General features: G+C 43.4%; 1 protein-coding gene across 2 annotated transcripts in view; it reads right to left on the reverse strand.

The window, feature by feature from the left end:
* The window catches only part of ADAMTS2 (ADAM metallopeptidase with thrombospondin type 1 motif 2), a 281226-nt gene that overhangs the window by 139260 nt on the left and 115825 nt on the right, over nucleotides 1–26141 (reverse strand). For both annotated transcript variants that reach the window (XM_044454174.1, XM_044454173.1), the window contains exon 3: nucleotides 4326–4479. In XM_044454174.1, coding sequence (XP_044310109.1) covers nucleotides 4326–4479 — 154 coding nt within the window. The remainder of the gene's footprint in view (nucleotides 1–4325; nucleotides 4480–26141) is intronic.

Here is a 26141-nt window from a genome sequence, read left to right on the forward strand (position 1 = left end):
CCAACACAAACTTGTATTAGCATATGTTCTCTTCAAGCACATTCCATTTCCTTAAAAGACAAAATGTCTGTAAAACATCAATACAGAAGGTTCTCTTTGCCTAGTATTTTGGGAGAATCCATGTTATGTGTAGCAGATGGAACACTGTTTTCCTTATCAGGGAATGTAGGATAAGAGAATATGGGTCACAGAAGGACACTCCTACAGATTTCTGTATCACCCCACCCTCCTGATCAGTATTAAGCTAACATTCTTGTGCATTTTCCATGAAAAATGGAAAAGAACAGCCTTTCCCAGTTTGGTGCTCTCTCAATATGGTAGACTGCAATCATTCCCAGCTATCATGATAGAAGTCATGCCGGCTAGCTGGGAATAATGCGAGCTGGAGTCTAACACATCTAGGGAAAGTTTGCCTAATCTGTTTAAGGCTGTTGGCCAAGTGCCTTCCTTCAGTCCTAGCTGAAAATGATGGATGGGACAAACCATAACCACATACAACTCAATGCCAAAGAGTCCAATTCTAAAAGGAAGCTTGCACTGGCAAGGTGGCAAGGTGTCCATTTAATTACCTACACATGGAAGTGAGTGGAAAATTTGAATACTGAAGAACCCAGCAAAAGATGTTTGAAAGCCCAGAAGCTATCAGTAACACAAGTAAAATGCCCTTACTTTTAAGGGGCTTGTAATATATTCTTTTCCCTTTCTCCTTATGAATGAATGATCCAATGCAAGACTGGAATGTAGGAGGGAGATGCTATGTCCCTGGAGCAGCAAACAAATATGAACTACGTAACGGTGGTGGGCAAACCAATGGAAGCAAAGCTAAGTTTCTTTAACATACCATGGGAATCATTTCAGCCACGTCAACTGCATGAGATTCCTGCACCCACTTCTCCTGGCTGCACAACTCTCTGTATAGCAAGGCAAAAAAAGGTAGTGGCTGCCCTAAAGAGCTCCACCAGCCATTCTCTTTTTGTGTCAAATGCTACAGCAGCTAGAAGGGCTCTCCAGAGCACCCACTGGTGGTGAAACATGGAAACAGAGCGAGTCAGAAGGGACCTCCCGGGCCATCCAGCCTGACCCCCTGCTCCAGCCGGCTCCGCTCACGACATGCCCACCATGTGCATGTCCAGCCTATCCTTGAACACCCTCACGGATGGGGCCTCAACCACCTCCCGGGGAAGCCCATTCCATATCCTTGGGGTCCTAACTGTCAGGAAGCGCTTCTTGACATCTAAATTGAACCTTGGAAGAGGTTCGATTTAGGGCAGCAGATAGATAGGGCAGCAGCAGTGGTGGGCCCTTGGGAGGGAAAGTGGGCAGTGGTAATATACCACCCCTCCTGTTCTGCCCAGAATTGATCTCTGGCATCTCCAGGTAGGGCTAGGAAAGAACCCTGAACCCCTTCAGAGCTGCTGCCAGTTAGTGTCAACAATATAGGGCTAGATGGACCACAGATCTGACTCAGTGCAAGGCAGCATCCTATGAGGAAGGCTCTTTCTTCAGCCCCTCATATGAGGTCAACAGGAAGCGATAATCTCTTAATGGGATATTATTTCAAATAATTCCAGAACAGAGCAAGCTGCTTTGTATTCTTACACTTGTTTCTGAGAGCATTTATCTTGATGGAGCACCCTGTGCCAACATTTGAAAGAAGTTTGTTATTCTGCATGTGTTTTATTTGCTGGTGAATATTTATTTTAGCATCTAAGATTTTAAAAAGGAGTGCCATAAGGTTTGGGTTATGTTCAAGCTCTTTTTTTCAGAGAAAAATATGTGATGGTTCAGTGTTTTCCCAACACTGAAATAATCTGCATAAACACATTGTTAACACTGCAATCTGTATCAGAAGAATGACAACAGCCTAGCCATGTGCTGGTTTCATGGCCACCCTGCCCAGATGGTCCCCAATACGCTGCTCTTTGCACGCATCCAAGCTAATCCACATCTTCCCATACCAGCAGTGACTCAGTTCCACTATAACAATGCCCAAATTCATACATGCAGCAGGGACTGTTGCTGAAAAAAAGGGTGTGATGGAGAAAGAAGAGAAACCCTTCCTTCCACCTGGTTTTGCTAAGCCACAGGTTGACTGAGTCAAGGTGCCATTCATGCCAAGCTTCTCCATTCTTGCCCCTCTTGGGAGAGAAATAAGTCACACCAGGAGGAGCCTCAAGGGGCTGCAAGTCATGCAGCAGATGTGAGGGGCCATGTGACTCTTCTGCTACACTATGGTAGCGTGGCCTTGTCAGACATATGAGCAGCACAGTCATTGCAAGAAAACTCCAACCGCAACAACAGTGCTGCAGGCGGGGTTTCCCTCTGCTCTCTTTCAAAGCAACAGACCATTCATTTGCCAAAGGTCTTTATTTCGAATGGACATCCAGCAAACTATAACCAACAAAGAAAGAGTCTCTGAGCATGCACAGAGCAGTCTGTTGAACCCAAACTAGAAACGACTTCCAATAAACTTTCTTTTGAGTCACTCTGGACCCTGTCCGACTGGGAGCATTCTTCTGGAACCAGGCAACTTCCGCAGCCCTTCTAGTTGGCTAACGCTTCTCTCCTGATGCCACGTCATGGGGTGGAGGACTGTGCCAGACTCGTCTGGCTCCTGTCTCATGTCTGCTCTTGACACTGACAGATTCTGGATGTTCACAAAACCTGTCTGAAAACCTGGAGATGGCAGCCCTGAGAGAGGCCCTGCTCTGCCTCTGCCATCTCTGTGTCTGGGGCTCTCATTTACAAAGCCTTCTCCTTTCCATCCAAAGAGTCCATGTTACCCTGGCCCTGAAATCTGTGCCAGGAACAACTGCCTCTTGCATTCCCAACAAACAGAAACCTCTCCTAAGACATCTGCAACAACACACCAATGTAGTAGAAAACCACTCCTGAAAACCCCTTCAGTGGCCGCATACAAAAAAAGCACCAGTTGCCACGTAGCAACGCTGGAACCGAGATGCTGGCAATACTAAGCCCAGTCCTCCATTCTTCCACTCCTCTGACCACCAGGGAGGTGACTGTGATCATGGAGATGTATCAATGGTTATTCTTCCTGATGGCTGTGAGCCTCCTCAGGCACCAGAGGCAGCATGCTTATGTCCACCAGCTGCTGGGGAGCTTGGGCAGGAGGGAGCTCTTGCACTCATCCTGCCTGAGGGAGCCTGTGAGCAGCTGGTTGGCCGCTGAGGAAATGGAATGCTGGACCAGGTGGAAAACTGGTTTGATCCAGCCTGAATCCATGAAGGCACAGAGAGCGAGGGCCCCGGGTTGCAAGGCATGCCGCCTCCACTCACGCCACTCCTCACCTTTGCACATTCAACATGAAGATCTGGAGGGTGATTCCGAATGGATCCAGCTACATGTGCGCAGCTTTTCTTCAGACCTCTGAGTTGGGAATGGAGGGACTGGGTGGTGCATGCAGGAACACTGGGGCATGGAACAGCCTAGGTGCTGCTTCCACACATGTTGCCTTCTTGTGTTCAAGTAAACAGCTGAATAGGGCTAATGACGCCGAGTGAAATACATCCCTGCTCAAGCGGGGATGTGAAGATCGGACCAGAATCCAGTTCTCTTGTGTTCACCAGACATCTTTCTCATGCTTGTCCCCGTCCAGGAAGCAAGCTCAACTGAGATCAAGTGCAGAAATGCTCAGGAATGCTAGTGGCATCTTTGTGCAAAGTATGTGAAGGACATAAGTATACCATGCCTTGTGAAAAGTTTGCACAGCTCACAAGTCATGTGTATGGCAGCAAATTCCACTTGCACAGCAGGCACACAGGTGGCGTGTGTGCAAGCCAACCTTGTGACCTCACTAGGCTTCACTTTCTCCCAAGTACCCACACAACTTGGCATGAGGCAGATTTAGGGCACTGGAAAAGCAGGCTGGAGTCTGAAGAGGCAGGCCGAGGAAATCCAATGGATTTCCAACCCTAAACCAGATTTCTCAGACATCGCTAGTCTCAAGTGCCTTCTCCTCCAGTATGTCAACTTACCTTAAGTGGATCAGCATTCACCCCCCCCCCCCATCTCTATCTCTCCACTCTCAGTTTCCAATTGTTCATGTTTTAATGATTGGCCCATGCTATTTCGGTTAACAATGGAGGAACCAGAACTGTTCAGGAAATTCTGGCCACTAGTATACAATTAATTGAGCAAGACAGTTCTTCCTCCACTTAATCCAGGCAATAAAACATAAGGAAACAGAAGATATTTACCTCACCAAGGACAAAAAGGCAGTGGTAGTTTAAGAGTGATACTTAATATTACATAAACGCTTTTAGCTCAGCTTCAAACATCACATGCCATTAGCATCTCAGCCTTACCTCTTTGCTGGATGTCTGGATGCTCACTGGGAAGCATTTTCTTGACAGCTGCCCTGCGATACACCAGGTGTGTCCGACCTTCTTCCTCCTCCTGCTTCCCGTTCTGCAGAGGTTCAATGAAAAACTCGTCCTTGTCTGTGCGAATCATGCCAGCCTAAAAGTGACAGGGCAAAGACAGAACATTTGGAATTATTGCCCATGCTGCAGACATTCCGAGTAAACCTTTGCAAGATGCTTAAGCACACGTTAGGGCTCTCCAGAGAGCAGTTGGAAGGCAGAGAGTAAGCAAGGTGAATTCCTTATTAGAGCAAGAAAATACAACATCAGTGTTTTGCCTTGACAAGGAAGGGCAAGAGTAAAGTGAGAGACTAAAGGGGATCGCTTCTGGAATCTAATTAACACAGGTTGGGATTAAGCTATATGAAGAGAGTATGCCATGATCAGAACACCCCTATAATGAGAGAGTTGGTGATAATTATGTGCAGAAAGGTAAAGCAGTAAAGTTTCATTAGAATGGCCTCTGTTGATGTCACAAGAACACACAGGAGCACACAAACCTTTGCATTTTTATTATTTTATTTTATTTCCTGCCCTTGAATTATATTGAAGCAGATAGAAACTTAATATGGTGTCTGAGAATGAATTCTGGGTGACTTCAAAGCTTCCATATTCCTGTGCCAAACATATTAATCCCATAAAACAGTAGTGGATAGATCAGAACCTATTGCCAGGTCACTGAGTGATCATCAGTATATTGGCCAGGGTTCACAGTAACAGTAAAAAGAACACTCTTTGCAGGCAAGGGGTGGAATTGGTCCTAAATCGGGCTGCCGATGCAAGTGGGGTGCAGAAACTGGGAGAGAGCTACCCTGAGGCACGCTCCATTTATCAGGGAGTGAGCACAGCATTCATACACAACAGTTGGAACACATGCTAATGAATACAGTGCAGGTTCTACTGTGCTGAGAACATGATCTTGTGTCACACACAAATGCAATAGAGGGAGAACTAAGAGGAATGGGAAAGGAGATGTGTGCAGGAAATGGCCCTTTGAAGTTCATTTGGCGGTGTGTTTGCTTTTTAGCTAAATTAGCTATGTGTAGGTTTGCAGGAGCAAAAGAATGAAGGAGTGTAAGGAAATGAATTGACAGCTCCTCCCGCCCTCTCACAAAAAATCAGGAAGGAGGACAAGTGGGGGAGAGCAGAGTTGCTTGCCGCTGCCTTTCCACCTCCCAGGGGTGAAGCCGGCAGGATAAGCACGCCATGTACCTCTACCCCAAATCAGATCCAAGAAAGAAAATCCAGACCCTTTCCTGAGCTGATTTTCCCATCAGTTAGTTCCATTTAAGTTAATGTGATTTACTTCTGAGCAAGGCCATTGAGTATAATGTGATTTACTTCTGAGCAGGCATGCATTTTCAGGCTTGAAAGTGCCTTGCAAACTTTTTTTCCCAAAGGGAAAGAGGAGAGGAGAACAAAGGGGAGCAGAGGGGAAGCAGTACTGCATTGACTCTTCCGCTCACCAATCAATTTAGAGAGAGAGAGCGAGAGCGAGAGAGAGAAGCCATGGGTGGGTGTAAAGGAGGTGGGAAAGCGACTGAAAGATCTCCTCAGGGTTACTGCTGTTTTCCAAATCCCTATTAGCCCATTTCCTCTTCTCTATCAGCCCACTGAAGCCCCTCCTGCTGGCCCAGGAAAAGTACCACAAGTTTAAGACATACTGGCATACAGACACATGCCAGGGAAAAAACTGCAGCATATGAAAGAGCCATGATATAGCTGGCCTGAAAAAATCCAGCATATAAAGGCTGAAATAGCACGAGGAGGACCATTTGGGGTGAGCTCCATGTGAAGTCCAGCATTGCAATGTCAGTAAAAATGCCAAGAGTAGATCAGCCTCAATTGGCTTTGTGCAAGCTGCATTCTTGTACTAACAACCATTTCAGGGCTGAGCAGGTGCTCAAAGCCACCCTGTGCCTTAATTCCTGCCCCCACTCCCCATACCACTATTTTGTTCCTGGACCCTTAGCTGGATCTTGGACCTCTAGTAAAACACCAAGCAGATCCTACAAATTTGAGGTCTGCCCAAGATCCAATTGGATCTGTCCCAACTGGGGCTTCCTAGCTTACAACACAATGAAGGGGTATTAAAGATGTCAAAGACATCACGCATGATATAGTGGGAAGTTATTTTCCCTCTCTCGTAATATTGGAATGTGGGTCTTACTATGAAGCTAAATGGGTGCAGATTCAGGAAAGATAAAAGAAAATCCTTCTTGCCACAATCCAAAGTTCTGCACAAAATATGGTGATGGCCACCACTTGGATGGGTTTAAACTGGGTTTAGACATATTCATGAAGAATAAAACTAGCCATGGCTACTTGCCATGCTGCACAGCATGGGCGTGGGGGTACTATCTACCTCATGTCCTCCCAGTGCGCTCAGATAGGCCTCTTGTTCGCCTGGTGGGAGCAGAATGCTGGAGGAGATAGTCCTTGGGTGTGATCCAACAGGTTTCTTCTTAAATTTGTTCAATGCCAGCTTTATTATATTATGTTTTTATTTGGTTTTTTTTCTCTGCTGTATACCATTCATAGAGCCTGAATGGTGGCTGACTGGACGGTATATAAATGTTTTAATATACACAGCCTAAATGCATTCCCAATATCATGTTCTTAGTCCTTAGAACACGGCTGCATCAGCTCGTTCAAAGCCAACCATGTCTCAAACTACTCTGATCAGGGCCAGCATCAAGGCATAGCTGCCAAAGGAACACACCCCACCAGGGATCCAAAAACACCCTGGAGTTGTTCTCCCTCTCTGCTGTTGTTGCTGTGGACTCACAACAGCTGTGGCCTACTGCTTCCTTACTGGCTTGTTCATCAGCCTCTTACTCCAGCCTGGACAAGGATGGTCCTGAGAGAAGGAATGGGAGATGTCCCAGCCTCCCTGCTCACTCTGCCTGTTAGGCAAGCAAGCAGGAGCCATGAGGAGGCAGATGATGAAGAGCAACAGAAGCTGGGGACAATGGTGGTGACTCACTGAGGGAGGAGGTTTCCCAAGGGCTCTCACAGACTGGTGAAAGCAACTGCAGTTGGTTCCTATGTTTGTGTGAGTGTTAAATTTTTACTTAAAATATCAGTTTAGTTTCACCGATGCACAATTTTACCATGTTAGGAAATAAAGCCAGCCTCCTTGTGACAGAGAAGCATGGAAAAGAATAGCACTGGGATGCAGCAAACTACCTTATGGTTTGTACGGCACAGCTGATCCTTCTTCCAACCCAGCCAGAAATAAACACGACCAGGTCACAGATGATGTCTCAGTAAGGTGACCATGTTTTATAGAAGATAATCCACTATATTAAGGGCTGCCAGAATGCGTCCCTTTTGTTTGATGGTTTCCTCTATTTGAAGCCCCCCCCCACTCCCCAGTCTATGTCTGACTCAAAGGTAGGTAACCATAAGAAGGAAAGAGTTGCTCATGAGCATTTTGCACCTGGCCAGCAGATTATGCAATTGGCCAAGGTATGTTGCAGCCCTGTGGTGTCTGTAACGCTATATCTCAAAGAAGACATACAGTCTTGAAGCCTTGAAATTGGTGCAATCCTCAAAATTGCAAAATAAATAAGGACCAGCTTCCTACTCACTTTATAATCTCCAAGTTCTACCTTGAATAGCTATAAATGCTTTATATCATAAGGGGGCAATCCAGCCTTTAGCCTTGGAAGCCACAGTTCCCCTGAGAGGTTGCTCGCTTTGAGTCACAAGGCACAGCAAGACTCCAGGGTAGGAATGAGGAGATCACTGCCCTAGTGAGGTTGATGAATTTTCCTATTGCAGACACCAGTCCTTTGGAGCCTCATCAATCAGAATTAATGCACACATGGTAGTTCAGCTTTTCGTTCTTAGCCAACCCCCAGGTAGCAAGCTTGGTTATTTTATCCCAGCAATAGACGCCAGTCACTCTCATTACATGGAAATAAGTCTCTGGAATCTGTGGCTCATTTCCAAATATTCTGCTCAGGAACAGAGTGAAAGTGAAGAAGATGAGATAAAGAAGCAATGTGATATGTTATCCCTGATACAGATTAAATAATTAAAAACTGAACGATCTGAATCTGCAAATATCTGATATTCATAAAATCTGCAAAGCATCAAAGAATGCTATGAAATAGTTTCCCTTTTTTTAAATTAGGAACAATATATGCAAGGTGAATTTTTGTTCAGCAGCAACTGTGAGATAGTGCCCCTATTCCAACCAGGTAGGGAGCAATGTGCTGCAAGAGGGACATGTGGAAGTGCCACCCTTGTCCTGTGCTGGAACCAGGCTCGTGGACCTTCCTGCTACATCCTGAAAATGCTACCAGCCCCTCCTGGCTGTGTAACTTGTGGCAACCTTCCATAATTATTTGTTACATTACTATGTCACCATTCTAGCAAGGCACCCAAGGCAAACAGAAATGGAAAAAGGCAGAACAGGCTGTTGTTCTTGTTGTTGTAAGTCGCAAAGTCCTGTCCGACCCATCGCGAACCCATGGACAACATTCCTCCAGGCCTTCCTGTCTCCCACCATCACCTGGAGTCCACTTAAACTCACACCCACTGCCTCAGTGACTCCATCTAGCCAACTCATTCTCTGCCGTCCCCTTCTTCTTTTGCCATCTATTGTTCCCAGCATTAGGCTCTTCTCCAGGGAGTCCTTCCTTCTCATTAGGTGGCCAAAGTATTTGAGTTTCATCTTCAGCATCTGGCCTTCTAAAGAGCAGTCAAGGTTGATCTCCTCTAGGACTGACCGGTTTGATCGCCTTGTGGTCCAAGGGACTCGCAGGAGTCTCCGCCAGCACCACAATTCAGAGGCCTCAATCCTTTTGCGCTCAGCCTTCCTTATGGTCCAGCTTTCACAGCCATACATTGCAATTGGGAAAACCATAGCCTTGACTATACGCACTTTTGTTGGCAGGGTGATGTCTCTGCTTTTTAGTATGCTGTCTAGATTTGCCATAGCTTTCCTCCCCAGGAGCAAGCATCCTTTCATTTCTTGGCTGCAGTCCCCATCTGTGGTGATCTTGGAGCCCAGGAAAATAAAATCTGTCACTACCTCCATTTCTTCCCCATCTAGTTGCCAGGAAGTGAGAGGACCAGATGCCATGATCTTAGTTTTCTTAATGTTGAGTTTCAAGCCAACTTTTGTGCTCTCCTCCTTCACTCGTATCAAGAGGCTCTTTAGTTTCTCTTCACTTTCTGCCATGAGAATATCATCTGCATATCTGAGGTTGTTGATATTTCTCCCAGCAATCTTAATTCCAACTAGTGATTTATCTAGCCCCGCCTTTCTCATGATGTTCTCTGAATATAAGTTAAATAGGCAGGGCGATAGTATACAGCCTTGCCGAACTCCTTTCTCAATTTTGAACCAATCAGTGGTTGGTTGCTTCTTGACCCACATATAGGTTTCTCAAGAGACAAATAAGATGGTCTGGTACTCCCATCTCTTTAAGAACTTGCCACAATTTGTTGTGATCCACACAATCAAAGGCTTTAGCAAAGTCAATGAAGATGTTTTTCTGGACCTACCTAGCTTTCTCCATGATCCAGCGTATGTTGGCAATTTGGTCTCTAGTTCCTCTCCCTCTTCAAAATCCTGCCTGTACTTCTGGAGCCTAGCTTGTAGGATTTTGAGCATAACTTTGCTAGCATGTGAAATGAGTGCAATGGTGCGGTAGTCTGAGCATTCTTTGGCATTGCCCTTCTTTGGGATCAGAATGTAAACTGACCTTTTGCCACTGTTGAGTTTTCCAAGTTTGCTGAACAAGCAGCCTGATGCACTTTTCAGGAGCAGATGACTTGAGTTCAATGCCATCAGCTTTTCCACTTTTAGGTCAGAAATCATCAGAACATAGATCAGGACCTAATGGCAGATCTCTAGGTAATTTGCAATAGATCAGCAATGGCTTCTGACTTTGAATATTTTTAACAACAGCAGGGCTGACAATTTTGCTAGTTAGTGATCCATCAGCTTCAGTGTTCTTCACTACTAATTTATGAATATCAATTGGTTTCTGCAGCAGAAAAATCCAGAAGACTACTGTGATCTCACAGAGAAAGTGGTGTACGGCCATTCTGTCCTTGCTTCTGGGCCTTCTCTGAATAGCCCTTCTTGTTCTACATTCTTCTCTGCCTGGGTTTGCTGCCTGCTACTGTTTTCTACTATCTGGTGTCTAGTGCCGGTGAGCTCATGATGTTTAGGGTTTCCCATGAACGGCTTATTTATTTTGTTTTTTGATAGTAAAGGGTGGAATCTACATGTCAGTTGAGGCTGGGGCAGGGGACAGTTCATTCAGTTATCTGTTAGACCTACTTGTTTAGATTTGATAGTTGTTACTCATTGTTTGGGTGAGTTTAAACTTAATTTGGCATGGGAACCAAGCGGTTTTGGGCAGTACCTCAACTTACTTGAAAGTGTTGCTTATCACACAATGGGCCTGCTCAAGGCCAGTTGCCTTGTATGGGAATATTCAAGATATATACAAAAATAATTTTAAGGATTCATTTCATATTGGTAATGTGCAAAGTAATCTTGTCTACTTTAATGAGAGCAGTTGTCTTTATAGTAAACACCAAAAAACCTATACAAAGTTAGAAATCCTCCTAAGAAGAGAATCTCAGTGCAGACCTAGCTGCAGAAGGTGCTGGGTACCTGCCAGGAATGTGCCTTTTATTATTTCTTTGAGGGGTTCTTAGTAGCAGAAGGTAGGTAAGCATTGTGGCCTGTACCTGCTTCACCTCTATAGTCTGTAGTTAAAACCCAACGTAGTGTGCTCAAAGTTTTCTTCTTTTCATCTTCTCTGGATCCCCAAAAACCATCACTGCCACTTGGCAGACCAGTGCCATTTGACCAATTTTGGTGAGAGTCCTGGACTCCACTGGGCAGTTCTGTGGGGGTATTTTCCCCAGATCTGAGTAGGCAAAAGCTAGAACATTCAGAAACTGCCTTAAGGGGTGGGGGCAGTCAATGAGGGCCCCAGAGGAGCAAGCTAACGACTTCCTGATTGCTCCAGTGCCCTCATTGGCCATGTGCCCCCAGAGACAGTTCCTGACTAGTTCAGGTCACTGCTACTAAGACTTGGGTAAATGCTTTAATTTAAATTGGTGTGAACCTGCAGCAACTCATGGACACCCCTTTCTTTTGCAAGGAGAAGGACCATGTTGCTGCCACGGAGGATCAAAAACAAACAGGGATGGCAGAGAAAGCAGCCTCAGGGAGGTTCCCCCCAGAAAACTCCTCACCCCAACTTCCCTGGAAACTGGTAGCACCTCTAATAAACATCCCTATGGCCAACTCAGTCTGCACATAGCCTTAGCATATTAAGCTACAGGGTTCCAGCAACTGTAGCTTCAAGACACTGTGGTGTCACTACCATGCAGAAGAATCCTAATTCTAAGGGTATGTTTTGGGGGAAAGTAGTAGGAAAGGAAGCTGTGTGTTTAGAATATGAGTTTCAAACCAAATGAAGGGTATATCTTTGATCCAGACTAACAAAGCCAGGTTACCGTAAACTAAGGAGATTCTAAAGCCATTACTGCATTCCATTCAGTAGATGCTGCAGGTAAGCCTGGCTTAATACATTTTGCCACTGTGTCAAAGCAGCAAATATCTGCCTTTCCATTTCTATGATACTCAAGGCAAGCTGCATTATTCTGTTGCCTGAGGTATAAAATCCCACAAGCAACATCATCATCTTTATCAACATCATCTAATTAAAATGCAATAAGAATTGATTAAATAGGCAAACAACTGTTTGACCTGTCAGAACACCCAAAATTAGGTTCCTCACTCTGCTCAGTGGGAGGGTCATCCATGTGCAAGTGCATGTAGGTAAACTGTGTGAGAGACAAATTCAAGGCCCACTTAAGGAGGATTAATTCCTGATTGCCTGGGAGGATGCAGCAAGCAAGATGGCTGCCTTTTTCATGGTGCGGAAGGAAGTTCTGTGTATACCTATAGAGTTTTCTGGTGGTATTTTGGTGAACATTTTAGCAGCTCTTCTTTTGATGCAAAAAATGTTTACTAGCAAAATTCAGCACAGCTAGCACAGTTTGAGTTCTGCTGTAGTGCTTTAAAGGCATGAAAACTAACAGAATCTAAAACTCATGACATGTAAACACCTTAATCTAATTCAGATTAGATTAAGGAAAAGCAAGCAAAACAGAACAAAATGATTAATAAGCACTAAACTGAGAAGGCAGAATTTGACTTTTTAAAACATATCACAGCAAGGAACTTTTGACCTTACACATAATTTTGTTTCACTTTGTTTTGTTTTATACCACAAATACTTCCCCACACCCTTCTTCAGAGAGCAGTTTATGATGAAGTACAGCAGACTGCTTCCCCCTTGGTGCAAATTGGAAACATGATCCATAATTACACTCCTTTAGACCAAATTAATTTTAATAGAAATGCTAAGTGCATTTCAATAAATACATAAAAACTTCAGAGGAAGCCTGTGCAGCAAAAATTGGATGGGATGGGACATGGGATGACTGAGTGAGATACCCACAGCTGCTGGTTGACTCTGCCTACTAAGAACATGATGAAATTCTTCTACAAACAGGGAGTGGCATCAGATTGGGAAGATCAGCTATTCAAATCTGGTCAGTATAGAACAGATTTTGCCTACCTACCCTACCTCGGCTCAGTCATCAATTCAAACAGAGACTACAGCCAAGAAATTAGAAGACTTGAGACTTGGAAAGGCAGCAAAGAAGGAACTACAAAACACTATCAAGTGTGAGGACATTTCCCTGGAGACCAAGGTCAAGAGCATTCACATTACTGTATTCCCACTCACTAGGTATGTGTGTGAGAGCTGCACAATGAAGAAAGCTGACAGGAAAAAAATTGGTGTGCTTGAGACATGGTGGTGGAGGAGAGATTTGTGAATACCCTGGGCCAATAAAAAGATGAACAACTGGGCCCTAGGTTAAATCAAGCCAGAATTTTCCTTTGAGGCAAATATAATGAAATTGAAGCTGTTGGACTTTGAGCACATCATGAGTAGACTAGGCTCAGTGAAGAAGACAACCATGCTAGGGAAGGTCAAAGGCAGAAGAAGAAAAGGAAGGCCAAATATAGAGGAAACCGCAGCCTTGGTTTTACAAGAGCTAAGTAGGGCAGTCAAAGACAGGACTTTTTGGGGGTTAGCATGATAGCACAGAACACCAACAACAAATGGAAAAGAGGTTCCAATGGGGAAGAGGGTCACCCTGAAAGTTGGTGGCAAGCCAACTAATTGCAAGACTTTAAGTGCAAGATTGAAGTTTTCCCCCACTTTCTGCCCAAGCTGTTTAGGGTGGCTGCTGCTTTCCTTTTTCGAGCCATGCCAAGCCTGTCAAGAACTCAGCAGTTTCCTAGAGCAAAGGTATGCGCAAAGTGACTGATATTAGACTAAGTCTAGTGGTAGTAAAATATTGTAAATTTTACAATATTTTCTCTTACTAAATTCCAACAGTGGCACATGGTCACATTCCATGGGCTTCAATAAGCCTTTTACATGCTTAATCTGGGCAGGGCTGGATAAGTAATAAGAAACAACTGTGCCAGTTCAAAAGTTTCCTATTTTCGGTGAGCTTTCTGAGGGTGCTGTGTCCTCTGTGCTATCTCAGTGCACCCATTATTAAGTTGCAGGTGTCTATTGACATGCTCAGCTCAACCAAGGCTCACCACTGGTTGTCCAGCAGTCATTGCTATCCTACCAAGTTTATTGATTGTGACACGAGCCCAAGATAAATCCACCATCCATCTTTCTTTTCATTTGCATGCCTGGAATCTGTGCAGAATCTTTCCCAGGATATTAGTGCTGCAGAGCATAATGCAACTACAGGGTTTAAAATAGCAATGCAACCAGAAATAATTGGTCCTCCAGGTATACAAACAAAGGCAGAAACATCTAGCTATATACAGTTCAACAGCAATCCAAATATACAGATTTGACAAATGAACTGTTATTTACGCCCAGGGGCCTATGATACTCTCTGGAAAAAGAAACTTTGGTTAGGTTGAATGAAGCAAATACTTACTGAGGTTGGGAGTAGGCATCTGTGCTGTTCAGAAAGGGCTAGGAATACATGTACCACACCAGATGAATGCACTACAGATTAATCCCACCATATGTCATGTTTTTATAAATCCCTTGTGTGTGCTGCATAATAAACATTTTCCTTTGTAATCTGTCAGACGATGAACTAGGGCAGGTATGCCAATTTTGGTGTAGAGGCTCGGAAATTTACAGCCCATCCTTGGTTGTTGTCCCTGCCTACTGGGTTGTATCTCCCCCTAATATGCTTCCTTGACCCACCATCATTTGAGCTTTTTAACCCATTCATAGTCATGTGCACAAAAAACTAAACTAGGGATCACAAGCAGTGATGCAGCCAACAGGGGACCTGTATGTTAAGGAAGTCTAGAAGCAGTCATACTGGGCACCGACAACAACAAACTGAACCTGCATGGCCACTTCATGCTATTTCTGCTGTACAATTTGAGAAACATGGTATTTCCATAGCTCCTTTATCCATCCCCAAACCTTTTATCTTGGACTGAAGGAACCAAAGTTTCACACCCAGCGTTCACTCACATGCATGAGCAGACTTTTGTCCACGACAGATGCTTGAACAATATGAAAAATAAGCATTGCTTTTCTTTACACTTTTGTTTGTTGGCAATATATACCAAAGTACTGGCACAATATTTAAAAAGAATGCATTACTTTAATGAAGGTAAATCCATAGAATCATAGAGTAAGAGTTAGAGGGAGTCTTGGAGGATATCTAGGCCAGCCTCCTGCTCAACAGAGCATCCGCAATGCAGAATGCAGCGACGGCATCCCTGACAGATGGCTGTCCACACTCCTCATAAATGCCTTCAAGAAGTTCCACTCTGAAACAGCTCAATGCCCTAGGAAGTTCTCCTAATGCGTTGCCAAAATCTGCTTCCCTGCCATTTCCACAGGGAAATGGGTTCTAGTTCTAGTCCTGCCCTCTAGAGTAACGGACAACACATCTGCTCCATTTTCTGCATGACAGCCCTTCTGAGATTTGAAGACTGCTGTCATGTCTTTCCTTCATCTTTTCCAAGTTTAACTCCTTCTGCCTTTCTGCAACACATCTGGGTTCCCAGCTTCCTTGTCTTCCCAGTCACTGTCCTCTGGAAAGGCTTCTGTTAGTCAATGTCCTTCTTTAAATGTGGCTTGAGCAGTGCGGAACAAAATGTGGAACTAAAGCCCCACGTGGCCATTATGCCTCAGCAGAAATAACCACCTGTGCACAGAGTCCCCAGTTGTGCAGGGGTGGGGTTCCCAATTCCATGGAGGCGTCTATTCAAGTGAATGAGCAGAACCCCCCACACACACCTCAGTGTGGGGAGGAGAGGGACAAAGAGGATGGTGACATTGGGGCAGGGACACTAGAGACAGGGCAGTGTGAATGGCACTGGGCCCCTTCACAGGTTGGCGGCTCCTGTTCAGGCATAAACAGGGTTTATTGTTTCTCATGAACTGAATGCTGCTTTGGTTGCTGCAGCCTAAAATTGCAGTTTCTGTTTTAGCAGCTGCTTCACAGCCCTGGCTCAGGCTGAGCTTGCCAGAAGATTATGCTCCTTCCTGCCTGCCTTACTGCACCCAGGTCCATGTGACTCACATCTTGCGCTCTGCATGTCCGTCAGCCAGGACCCTTGAACAGTACAATGCCCCATCAGGCAGTGCCCCTCTCAGAGCTGTTTCACATGAACTTTTCTGATGCAGAGAAAAGCATCCCATGGTACAATCAGATTTTATAATATGACAAAAAGGTGAAACAGGTAGAGGGAAGCACAATGCTCAGTGGAAAAACCCTATATGCAGTTTCAGGATTACCTTGCCTGTGAGGATTTTTTTACCTTTCCTTCACCCATAGATTAGATATCACAATTACCCATTATGATGTTACAGTAATTTCCTTATGATGGTTTCTAGATGAGTAACACAGAAAGCCCATATTCTGCTTTCAACTCTAGAAAGGTAAAACTGAGTAAAAGATACAACAAAATCATTGAAGCACTTCTGGAATAACTCCATGAGGTTGAAATCAGCATTAGGTCTTGCGTTGTTAAAATTCCAGCTGTGGAAATAAAGGAAGAGTGCTAGCAAACACTAGGAATTTCTGTACATATTGGGTAGGAGCAGGTCAGTTTTCTTCTGGCTATTTCATATACATCCAGGACTGTGGAACAGCTTTGCTTGCTGGACAGTTTGTTTCTGTGTCTGTTGCATAAATCTGAGCTAATTCGTAAAATTGACTGTCCGCTCTTTAAGTATAAAGGGGGATGTTCCCACTAAAAATATTTGGTTTGGACCAAACATTGCATATCTAAGAAAATGCAAAAAATCTGGAACAATTCCTCTTCCCTCTTCCAGGTCCCAGTATGTTTCCCTGGCCCATCTGATTCCCAGGTTCAGTTTTCACAGTTTTGATCCTTCTTGACTCAAATCAAATAAATTTTAAAATAATTCTGCCTACAATACTGAGATATTTTCTTTCATGAATATGTCTCCCATGGTCATATAACATCATGGGCATTATAGTTTTGATTCTATTATGAAAGGTTTTTAATATAATTTACTATCTAATGCAAAGAAATGATCAAGATCAGTCTATCAACCAATATTTAGTATTAAATGGCACTTATTAACAATTAGTACTTCTTTGTGCAGTCAATTATTTCACTGAATTATTTTTTCCATTCCAAGAAAGTTATTTCCCATTACTATCCCTTCTGACTGATGTGCAATGCAGATCAGCTACACCCTGACAGAAAAGCAATAAAGAAGCCCCTAAATATGTTATTTCATTCAATCATCTGTGATGATCCTATGACATTACCTGTTGAGAAGAATCGTGTAATTTTCTATTTCTCTGATTCACAGAGGCTTACTTTGCTAGATGCTAATGGAAGTGAATGGAATAAGTAAGGTACTTGCAGAAATTGTACGTGAACAACTATGCCATCCCAACATACACACAGACTTGGGTGTCAGGACTCATAATTTTGTGAAATATACATGCTTCCTAAATTTGCATTTGCCATTGACTCTTCCAAACCAAATACTCCACACCAAGTCCGCAAATATACTTACCTAAAGTTAAACTAACTCACAAGCTTTACCCAGGAAAGTGTTTCTTCCCATAATTTGCCAGGACAAATTCTTTCCCTTGACTTTAATGTATTCCCTCCTTTCCATAACCATTTCCCCAGCAAGGATTGGTAGCTTCAATGCCAGTTCTGAGTTTCAATTTGAACTTTAGAGGAGTTGTCCATGGTGCCGAACCTATTTGGGGTGGGGTGCAGTGCAGCACCATGGAAACCTCCTTAAAAAGTTAATGCTGGAGTCCAGAATGGACCCACTACCACCTCCATGACACCAGGGCCACCGATCCCTAATGATTTCCCCCAAAAGGATTAATGCTGTGCCTCATCACATTAAAGAACCCAGTGAACCAACTGTCATTCTCCCATTCCCTTCAGATGCTACTAAAGTCTCTTGAATTCACTTGGCTTTCTGTAAAAGTTTAATTTGCCAGTGTATTTGGAATTGACAGCAATCTCCAGGTTTTACAGCTTGAGGTCCTGCTGGTGCTAATTAAATGCCTCCTCTAGCTGAACACTCAGCAAGAGCCTTAATTGTCTCCTCATTCACATTCACATCACATCGTCCTGTTCTAGACCCATAATGAAGGAAGTTTGCACAGCTTCTACAGCTGCTTCTCAAAGGCTCTGGAGTTCAGACCCATCCTGTAGTTCCAGCTTTAATTAATGTTGGTTTTCTCCTCATTAGTAGAAGTGCATGTACATTTCTTTCTCACCACACAAGCACAGATATATCTCCCTATTTTCAAACATGCAGCATGGCAAGGAATTATATGTGTTTTCACCTGGATGCAATTTTTGGGTAGAGAACCCCCTGCCAAAACAGTTGACTAAATGCAGTTACCAAATATGTAAAATAATATATGACAATGTTATTTATCTAAATACTTCAAAGATTTTCAGTGTACCAACTCAGTTTGGCCCTTGACCTACGGTGATATGACTTTACCAGTCAGGAGCTACATGGAAATGGAAAGGGAGGTCTCAGGCCATGCCATTTTGTAGCTGCTGTCAGTGTGCAGCTCTCTCTACATGAATTCTAGGATGAATTCCACTGAAGGGAACTGCATGTGCTGTCGAAAGAATAACTAGATGATGAGAGTAGCAGGTTTTGTACATTTAAAAACCCAGTAAAGCATCACAGACAATGAAGCGTACAAAAACTTCATGGTCTAATGCTGGCACCTAGCCTAGTGAGTTATATGTGCAGGTCCAAGCCCAGCATCAAAACTCAGCTATTGCTCTCTGCTGCCAAGACCTCAGCACCCTGGCAGGGCCTACGGATGATGGGTGCCCAGGACTCAGTTTAACTAGCACTCCAATCTAAATGCCAGGCAGCCAGACTAAAGAAGCTATCACTTTGATTTCCCATACTTAGCTCTGGGTCATTTGGGGAAACCAATATGGCGGGCCTCACAGACACTAAGGCTCATTGTTGCCCAAAACGACATTCAAATGAAAACTCATATAATTCCTTGCCCTGCTGCATGTTTGAAAGTGGTGAGATAACCAGTGCTTTTTTTGTCATAGAACGCACTGGAATGGAATTCCAGCACCTTTTTTCGACAGATTTTCCAAGTTTTAAAAGTAACTTTTGAAAATTTGATGTTTGGTCCATGTGGATTTGAATCGCCCTGTCGAGCGTAGCAGGTTGGTGGCAAAATTATTAAAATGGTGCATGAGGGCTGCTTGTGTGTCGAATCCGATGCATGTGTACTTCGTCCATACTGGTTGTGATGGCGCTGCTCAGTTTGTGGCACTGCTCGGCTTGTGGCGCTGCTCAGCTTGTGATTGGTCGTGTGGTTGCGTGCTGAGTGCTTACTGCGGGTGGCAACCGTTATGTTTCGTTACACAACTGACATGTGTGGGTGTGTGTTCAGTGATTGACTACGTGCGAAAGGTAAATAATTTCCTGAGTTCCGGCACCTTTTTTTCTTACAAAAAAAGCACTGGAGATAACCTTCTGCTTGTGTGGTGATAAAGAATTTTACATGCATTTGTACTAATGAGATGAAAACAAACATTAAAGAAAGGTGGGAAGAATAGTGTTTGAGATGCAGATGTAGAAGCTTAGGTGTTGGTGCCATGAGGGAAGGGGGACCAGAGGGAACTTGGTTGAGGACTCTCTCAAATCGTAATTTCGCTTTGCTCCATTTTCACAGACATCTTCAGCAGAAAAGGGAACTGGGCAGAAAGTATACATTGCAGATACTGTAAGATCCCTGAACTGGCCAGGCCTAAATACTGGAAACCTGGTTTTCTGGTCTGGCCTTCTCTGTGCTTCAGGCTCCAGCTTCTTCTTTCCCATCCCACAGTCCCTGCTACTAAGTTCAAAGATCTGGACAGGTTTTGGCACAACTACTGTTGGTCCCTGAGAACGCCTCTGAATTTGAACTCAGCCCTTGGACTGAAAAAGGTTCATCAAGCAAAAGGTGAGAAATAGTTTCCTGGAAACTCCTTGTTTAAGGTGATTGTAAAAACAATTTCTGAAAATAAATACCCTAAAGGTTCTTCATATGATATCCCAGTACCAAAGTGCATAGCCAGAAAGAATGCACTGTCAACATGCGCTGAAGTGTAGAAAGTCATTGACACAGCAGGGATGAAGCATTTCACTCTACCTGCGAAGATGGTGAAATCCCTACATTGATCTGTGAATCTCTCTGTTCAATATGGATTATAATATGGCTCACCTCTCCGGGGCCAGTGTCTTAAGAACAAGGATGAAGGCTGTCCTAATTCCTTTGCAACTCTATCCGACACATGCCTATTCAGAAGAAAGTCCCACTGAGTACAATAAGCCTTACCCCTAGGAGAGTGGGCATAGGATTGCACCTTTTAAGCTAAATGTTCAGCTGAAACTTGTGAATATTTATCTGCAAGTATAATTCCACATTAGACAGTGGCATTTACTCCCAAATGCATAGGTACAGAATTACATCCTTCTATTTATAAGTGTACATTTTCCACCCTTAAAAATATTGTTGAAAAATAATTAGCATGTTAGCATTTTTATTCCTCTACAACCCAAGAGGCTCTATAAACTTTTGTATTTTCTTTTAATAAACAGAAGCACTGAAACTGCCACAATCCTACTATGTGTTACTACTACCCTAAAGCAGTAATAATTTATACAGTCCTCACAGCTGGGAGAGAGTAGAAAGAAAATTTCAAACTTAAGATACACATTTCTTTGTTTTGTTTAAAATTCTACAAGTTTACTGTTCTCAAGCTTTTTAAATACATGTTTACACTTGCATGATCCCATTGGAATGGGGAGGAAAATGTTAAAATATTATAAACACATCTTCCTGGGTAACATTGTATTGATTATTAGTCTGCTTTCCACACAGGGCAAGGCTGAGTAAATGAAGTGAAATGATTTATGTTAGGCTACATCTCTGCTGCTTATGAAAATGTACTTTGAGCAGCAATATGGTTTTGACAGGATAGGCCAGTAGCTTGTAATCTGAAGCTAGGAGTGCTCTGCCAGCACAGGCCTCATGGATCTCGCTGACAATGATGCACACTCAGTAAATAAAAATGACAGCAGGATGGGCTTGCCAAGCCTATGTGGGACGTAACACTCTGTGGTTAATAGAGGGGGGCGGTGCGGGGGGAGTGTATTTATCCTAGGCCCCAAGTCTTTTAACCTGCTTTATTGACCCTACAGTCATAAGAACTGTGGAAATTAAGCAGACTATCCAGGCCCACTGAGGTGTGCCGGCGCCCCCTGGAGAGCCCATCGGCCATTTCATCCCTCAAGAATGCCCTCCTTTCCCAGGGCCCATGTCCACGCCTCTGCTGTCCTCGCCAAGTCCCTGGCCTTCAGCCTCAGCCCAGCAGCCCTGGCCTACGAGATACTCACACAAGTGACTTGAGTGGATGAATAACTATTTAAACACTTGTTGTAATGGCAAGAACTAAGAACCAGTTGGAGAAAGTGGCAAGGACAGGGGAGAAGGACTGTTGACCCTCCCTTATGCAGATTCTTTCTCATATAAGCAGTTGTAGCCATGGCGGTGGTGGCAGGAGGTCATAAGGGATGGGTCACCCTCTGTCTGATTGCATGGGTTATTTTGCATAACCTACTCTGCATTCAAGGGTATATGTGGAGAGTGTGATAAGAGTTAATGGAAGGAATGGACATAGGTGTGATTTATTTATTTATTGAATATGCACACACACACTGCCATTTTTGCAGTGAGGAAGTCAAGGTTGCTTACACAGTCTTCTTCCTCTTCTCTATTTTTATCTGCACAACAATCCTGTGAATTAGATCACCCACATTGACAGAAGCAAACATTGTTTACCTGGATTCCAAAAGGTTTTTGACAATGCCCTTCAACAAAGGCTCCTGAACAAACTAAGCAGTCGTTGAATAAAAGGGGGTCCTCATACAAATAACCAGCTGGTTAAAAAACAGAAGGCAAAGGGTGGGAATAAATGGCAACTTCTCCCAATGGAAATGTGTAACCAGTGGAGTCCCACAGGCTTCTGTACTGGGACCAGTGCTTTTCAGCCTATTCATAAATGGATTGCATTGATTACCAGTTTGCTCTGGGCCCAATTGAAGGTGCTTGCACTAACATATAAAGTCCTAAACAGCTTGGGACCAGGATACCTGAAGGACTACCTGCTTCCATATGCACCTCTCTGATCCCTAAGATCAGGTGAGGAGGCACTTCTGAGGGAGCTGTCCTCCAAGGAAGTAAGGAGGATGGCAGAGAGAAGAGGGGCCTTCTCAGTGCTTGAGTCCCATCTGTGGAATAGCCTTCTGAGTGCAGTTCTCTTGGCACCATCATTGCAATCTTTTGGGTGCCAGGCAAAAACAATCATATTCTCCAAACATTTTAATAACTGATTTTATATTGTTCAATTTTAAGATTTAGTTTTATACTGTATCTTAATTTTAATATATTTTAATATTTTATTCTATTTATATCTGATCCCTCAGCTGAATACTGTATATTTTATTGTATATTGTTATTCTTCATCATCATCATCATCATCATCATTATGTGCATATATTTAGTATGAAATAGTGTTTCCATTGTTTCTTTGTAATTCACTTAGGGTTTAATCCACTTGGATCTAATTAACTGTGAAATACAAGATAGATAAAATGTTCTGGAATTTGGAGTAAGTGGTGAAGCGGCCAAGTTTGCTGATGATGCTAAACTTTTTTAGGGTGGTTAAAACAAATAGGAATTGTGAGGAGTTCCAAAGAGGTCCCTCCAAGCTGGACAAATGCACATCAAAATGACAATTGCAGGTCAATATAATCAACTCTAAAGTAATGCATGTTGAGTCAAAAAAAATCCCAAATGTAAGTATACGCTGATACTGTTCTGAACTAGCAGTGACTGAGCAAGAAAGGGCTCTTGGGGTGGTTGTGGGCAACTCAATGAAAGTGTTAGCCCAGTCTGCTGCTGGTGTGAAGAAGTCAAGCACCATGCTAGACATAATTAGGAATGGAACAGGAAACAGAACTGCCAAAATCTTATCCCCGTTATACAAAATCTTACTTCCTTTCCTTGCGTTCCTATATTCTTCTGTAGATTAGACTGAAGTCTGGGTCTGGACCAAAGTTATGCAGTGACCTTCATGGTCAAGCAGGGGCTAAACTCCAGCTCTCCTCAGTCCCAGTCCTGCACCCCAACCACTTGATCATGCTGGCTGTCCTATACTGACATTCCACCACCTGACTTGAGATCACAAGAAATCTTTCCACATTTTTCCGGAGACAAGCCAAAACATTTGCAGACTCTTCTTAGAAACTAAGATGGCTAATATATATATTTTTTAAAAGAATGAAGTTATAACTTATGAGATACTGGATCTCCCAAATCAGGCAGTCTGCAGGCATGTGGAAAACACTCAGTGCCTGCAACCATCAGTCTGTCTCTGGCCTCCTACCCAGGTACATGCTGAGTCACATAAGAGCATAAGAAACACCCTGCTGGATAATACCAGCAGTCCATCCAGCCCACAACTTCATACACACCAGTTGCCCACAGGATCCCTCAACCTGGAGGGGTGCAGGACCTCCTCCTGCCTAAGCTCCTCAGCAACAGTATGCAGGCAGGCGACCTCTGGTAAAGGAAGTAGCACATAACCAGCAAGGCTAGCAGCCACAGAGAACCTCTTCCCACATTGATCTTTCTAATCCATTTTTAAAGCCATCCAGATTGGCAGCCATCTCCACTTCAGGAATTAATTATACACTGTGTGAAGCAATCGCCCTCTCCAGTTTCTCCACACCATTCATTTTTTTAAACAGCTTTATTTATCATGTCTCCCCTTACTCACCCTGTTTAATAAGCTGAACCATCCCAGTGGCTGTAGCTGCTTCTCACATTATTTTTGTTGCCCTTCTCTGTACACCCATAAACACAATTGTTTTTTTTAAAATACTAAATACATTTATTCTGGTTGGCTGGGCTCACTTCAGGGCGCAGGCAAGGCCTCCTTCTATCACCTCCATATCCCATGAATTCCACTGGGTCAATTGCTGGATGGATAGAAATCAGGGCTTTGCTTTGAAGCACCCCAGAACATGTAAAAAGGATAAAATAAACAAATGAAATAAAACTGTGAACCACCCAGAGAGTTTCAGCCATAGGATGGGATAAAAATTATGTATTTTTTAAAAGCTGCATTGGTCTCCATTAGGGAGGCATTCTATAGCTAGAAGGCCATATGGTAACAGTGGCCACAAAGCATGTCCTTATCTACACATGTTTCAACTATTGCCTGTTTGAGGTTACTACCAATGAAATATACTCGGTTTGGTTTTGTTCTTTGACCTGAACAACAGTGAAGGTGAGAAGGTGGCAAGAACCCACATTTATTTTATTTTTTATTTAGTTATTAAAACATTTTTATGCCGCCCCATTCGCCGAAGCCTCGGGGCGGCTTACAACAATAAGTTAAATTGTTGGCTGTTTTAATGAATACTATTAACAAATGCCTTTAGTGCTGTTATATTGGCATTCTCTCAGAAGACTAAAGTTTACTAGTGCTCTAGTACTTTCTCCATCACTGCATGCATCAGCTAACTTTCCAAGCATCTCCACATTCCAAGTACGGTTCTAGACTTTCCAAGCACCTTTCAAGAATCGCCAAGTGCTTTTACCACAACAAAATGGTTTGAATTTGTATCTTCAGTATAAAAAGCCTTCCCTCCAGGGCCTGTACCACCTTGAGTGTGCATTAGCCCAGCAGCTTCCATTAACAACAGACAGGTGTCATTCAGTGTAAGCAGCTGTCTTTGGCCCTCATGTTTAGGGTTGCCACGGCATATGAATCCACCATCTGTACCAGATTGCACCCAGAGGTCACCGGCTACAGAATTTGGTCATGGAGGAGTTAACAGGTTCTACATTTTTAGAAAGAGAAAAATGTGAAAGGAGCTTTGGCAGGAACAGAATCTGGCAGGCCACAAGCATATTCAGGTACTGAATGTTAAAGGGAAAGAGAATGATTAAAGAACTGTTGGGAATGAAAATGATGAATGTGATAGATATTGTATACTCAAAGGACAACAGTGTGATTATTATTGTGGCAAGCTGGGCATAATAATCACAACTCTCCAAACTAGGACCTCCCATCTTATTTCTACCACCATCCACTTTTTGGAAACCTGGTACAAAAAACAAACACAAACAAAAAATCACAAATCTTTCTGATTGAGATCAAAATGAGTTGAATGCATCCCATTTCAGTGTAAGTAATAATTGGAAAAAAATGGGAGAAATGTTTGGCCCAAGCACAGGAGAACTCTACTCCTAGCAGCAAGAAAGTACAGGGACATGCTTATGAGAAATATAGATGCATTATTCTGACAATTCTTGACCACATATTTCTATAATGCTTAGTTCTCACCAATTTGGGGGACTATTAAAGGAGTGATGACAATTTCTCAAGGAATAATTTAACTGTGGATACTGGGAGAAGTGATAGGAAGGAATTCAAGAGTGCGCTATGCCACAAAGGAGACATAAGTTAGAATAAAGCCCCTCTACGTGGGGCTGCCCTTGAAAATGGTCCGGTACTTCAACTGGTACAAAATAGAGCTGCCAGGTTGCTGATGGGGACCGGTCATTATTCTCATATAACTCTGGTCCTCTATCAGCTGCACTGCCTCCCAATTGGGCTGGGCTCAATTCGAGGTGCTGGTATTAACCTATAAAGCCCTTAATGGCTTAGGGCCAGAATACCTGAAGGATTGCCTCCTTCCCTATATGCCCTCATGGCCCTTAAGATCAGCAGGGGAGGCCTTGCTCTGGGAACCCTCCTTGAAAGAAGTATGGAGGGTGTCTACCCAGAGGGGAGTCTTCTTCACAGTGGCGCCCAGACTGTGGAATGTGCTCCCCAGAGAGGTCCGCTTGGCGCTGACGTTGTACTCCTTCTGGCGCCAGGGAAAGAACTTTTTATTTAACCATCATTTTAACAATTATGGGTTTTAGACATTTTAAGATTTTTTGTTTCTTTTTGTTTTCACAGTCGCACTTTCTATTTTAGTTTCCTTTTTTTCCTTAGTTTGTATGTTCAGTTTTAAATGTTTTAATAATTGTAGTTTTAATATCGTATTTTAGAATTTTATATTATGTAAGCCATCCTGAGTG

Source organism: Varanus komodoensis, unplaced genomic scaffold (assembly GCF_004798865.1).
Source record: "Varanus komodoensis strain SLA01 unplaced genomic scaffold, ASM479886v1 scaffold7_3, whole genome shotgun sequence".
In the NCBI taxonomy this organism is placed as follows: domain Eukaryota; kingdom Metazoa; phylum Chordata; class Lepidosauria; order Squamata; family Varanidae; genus Varanus; species Varanus komodoensis.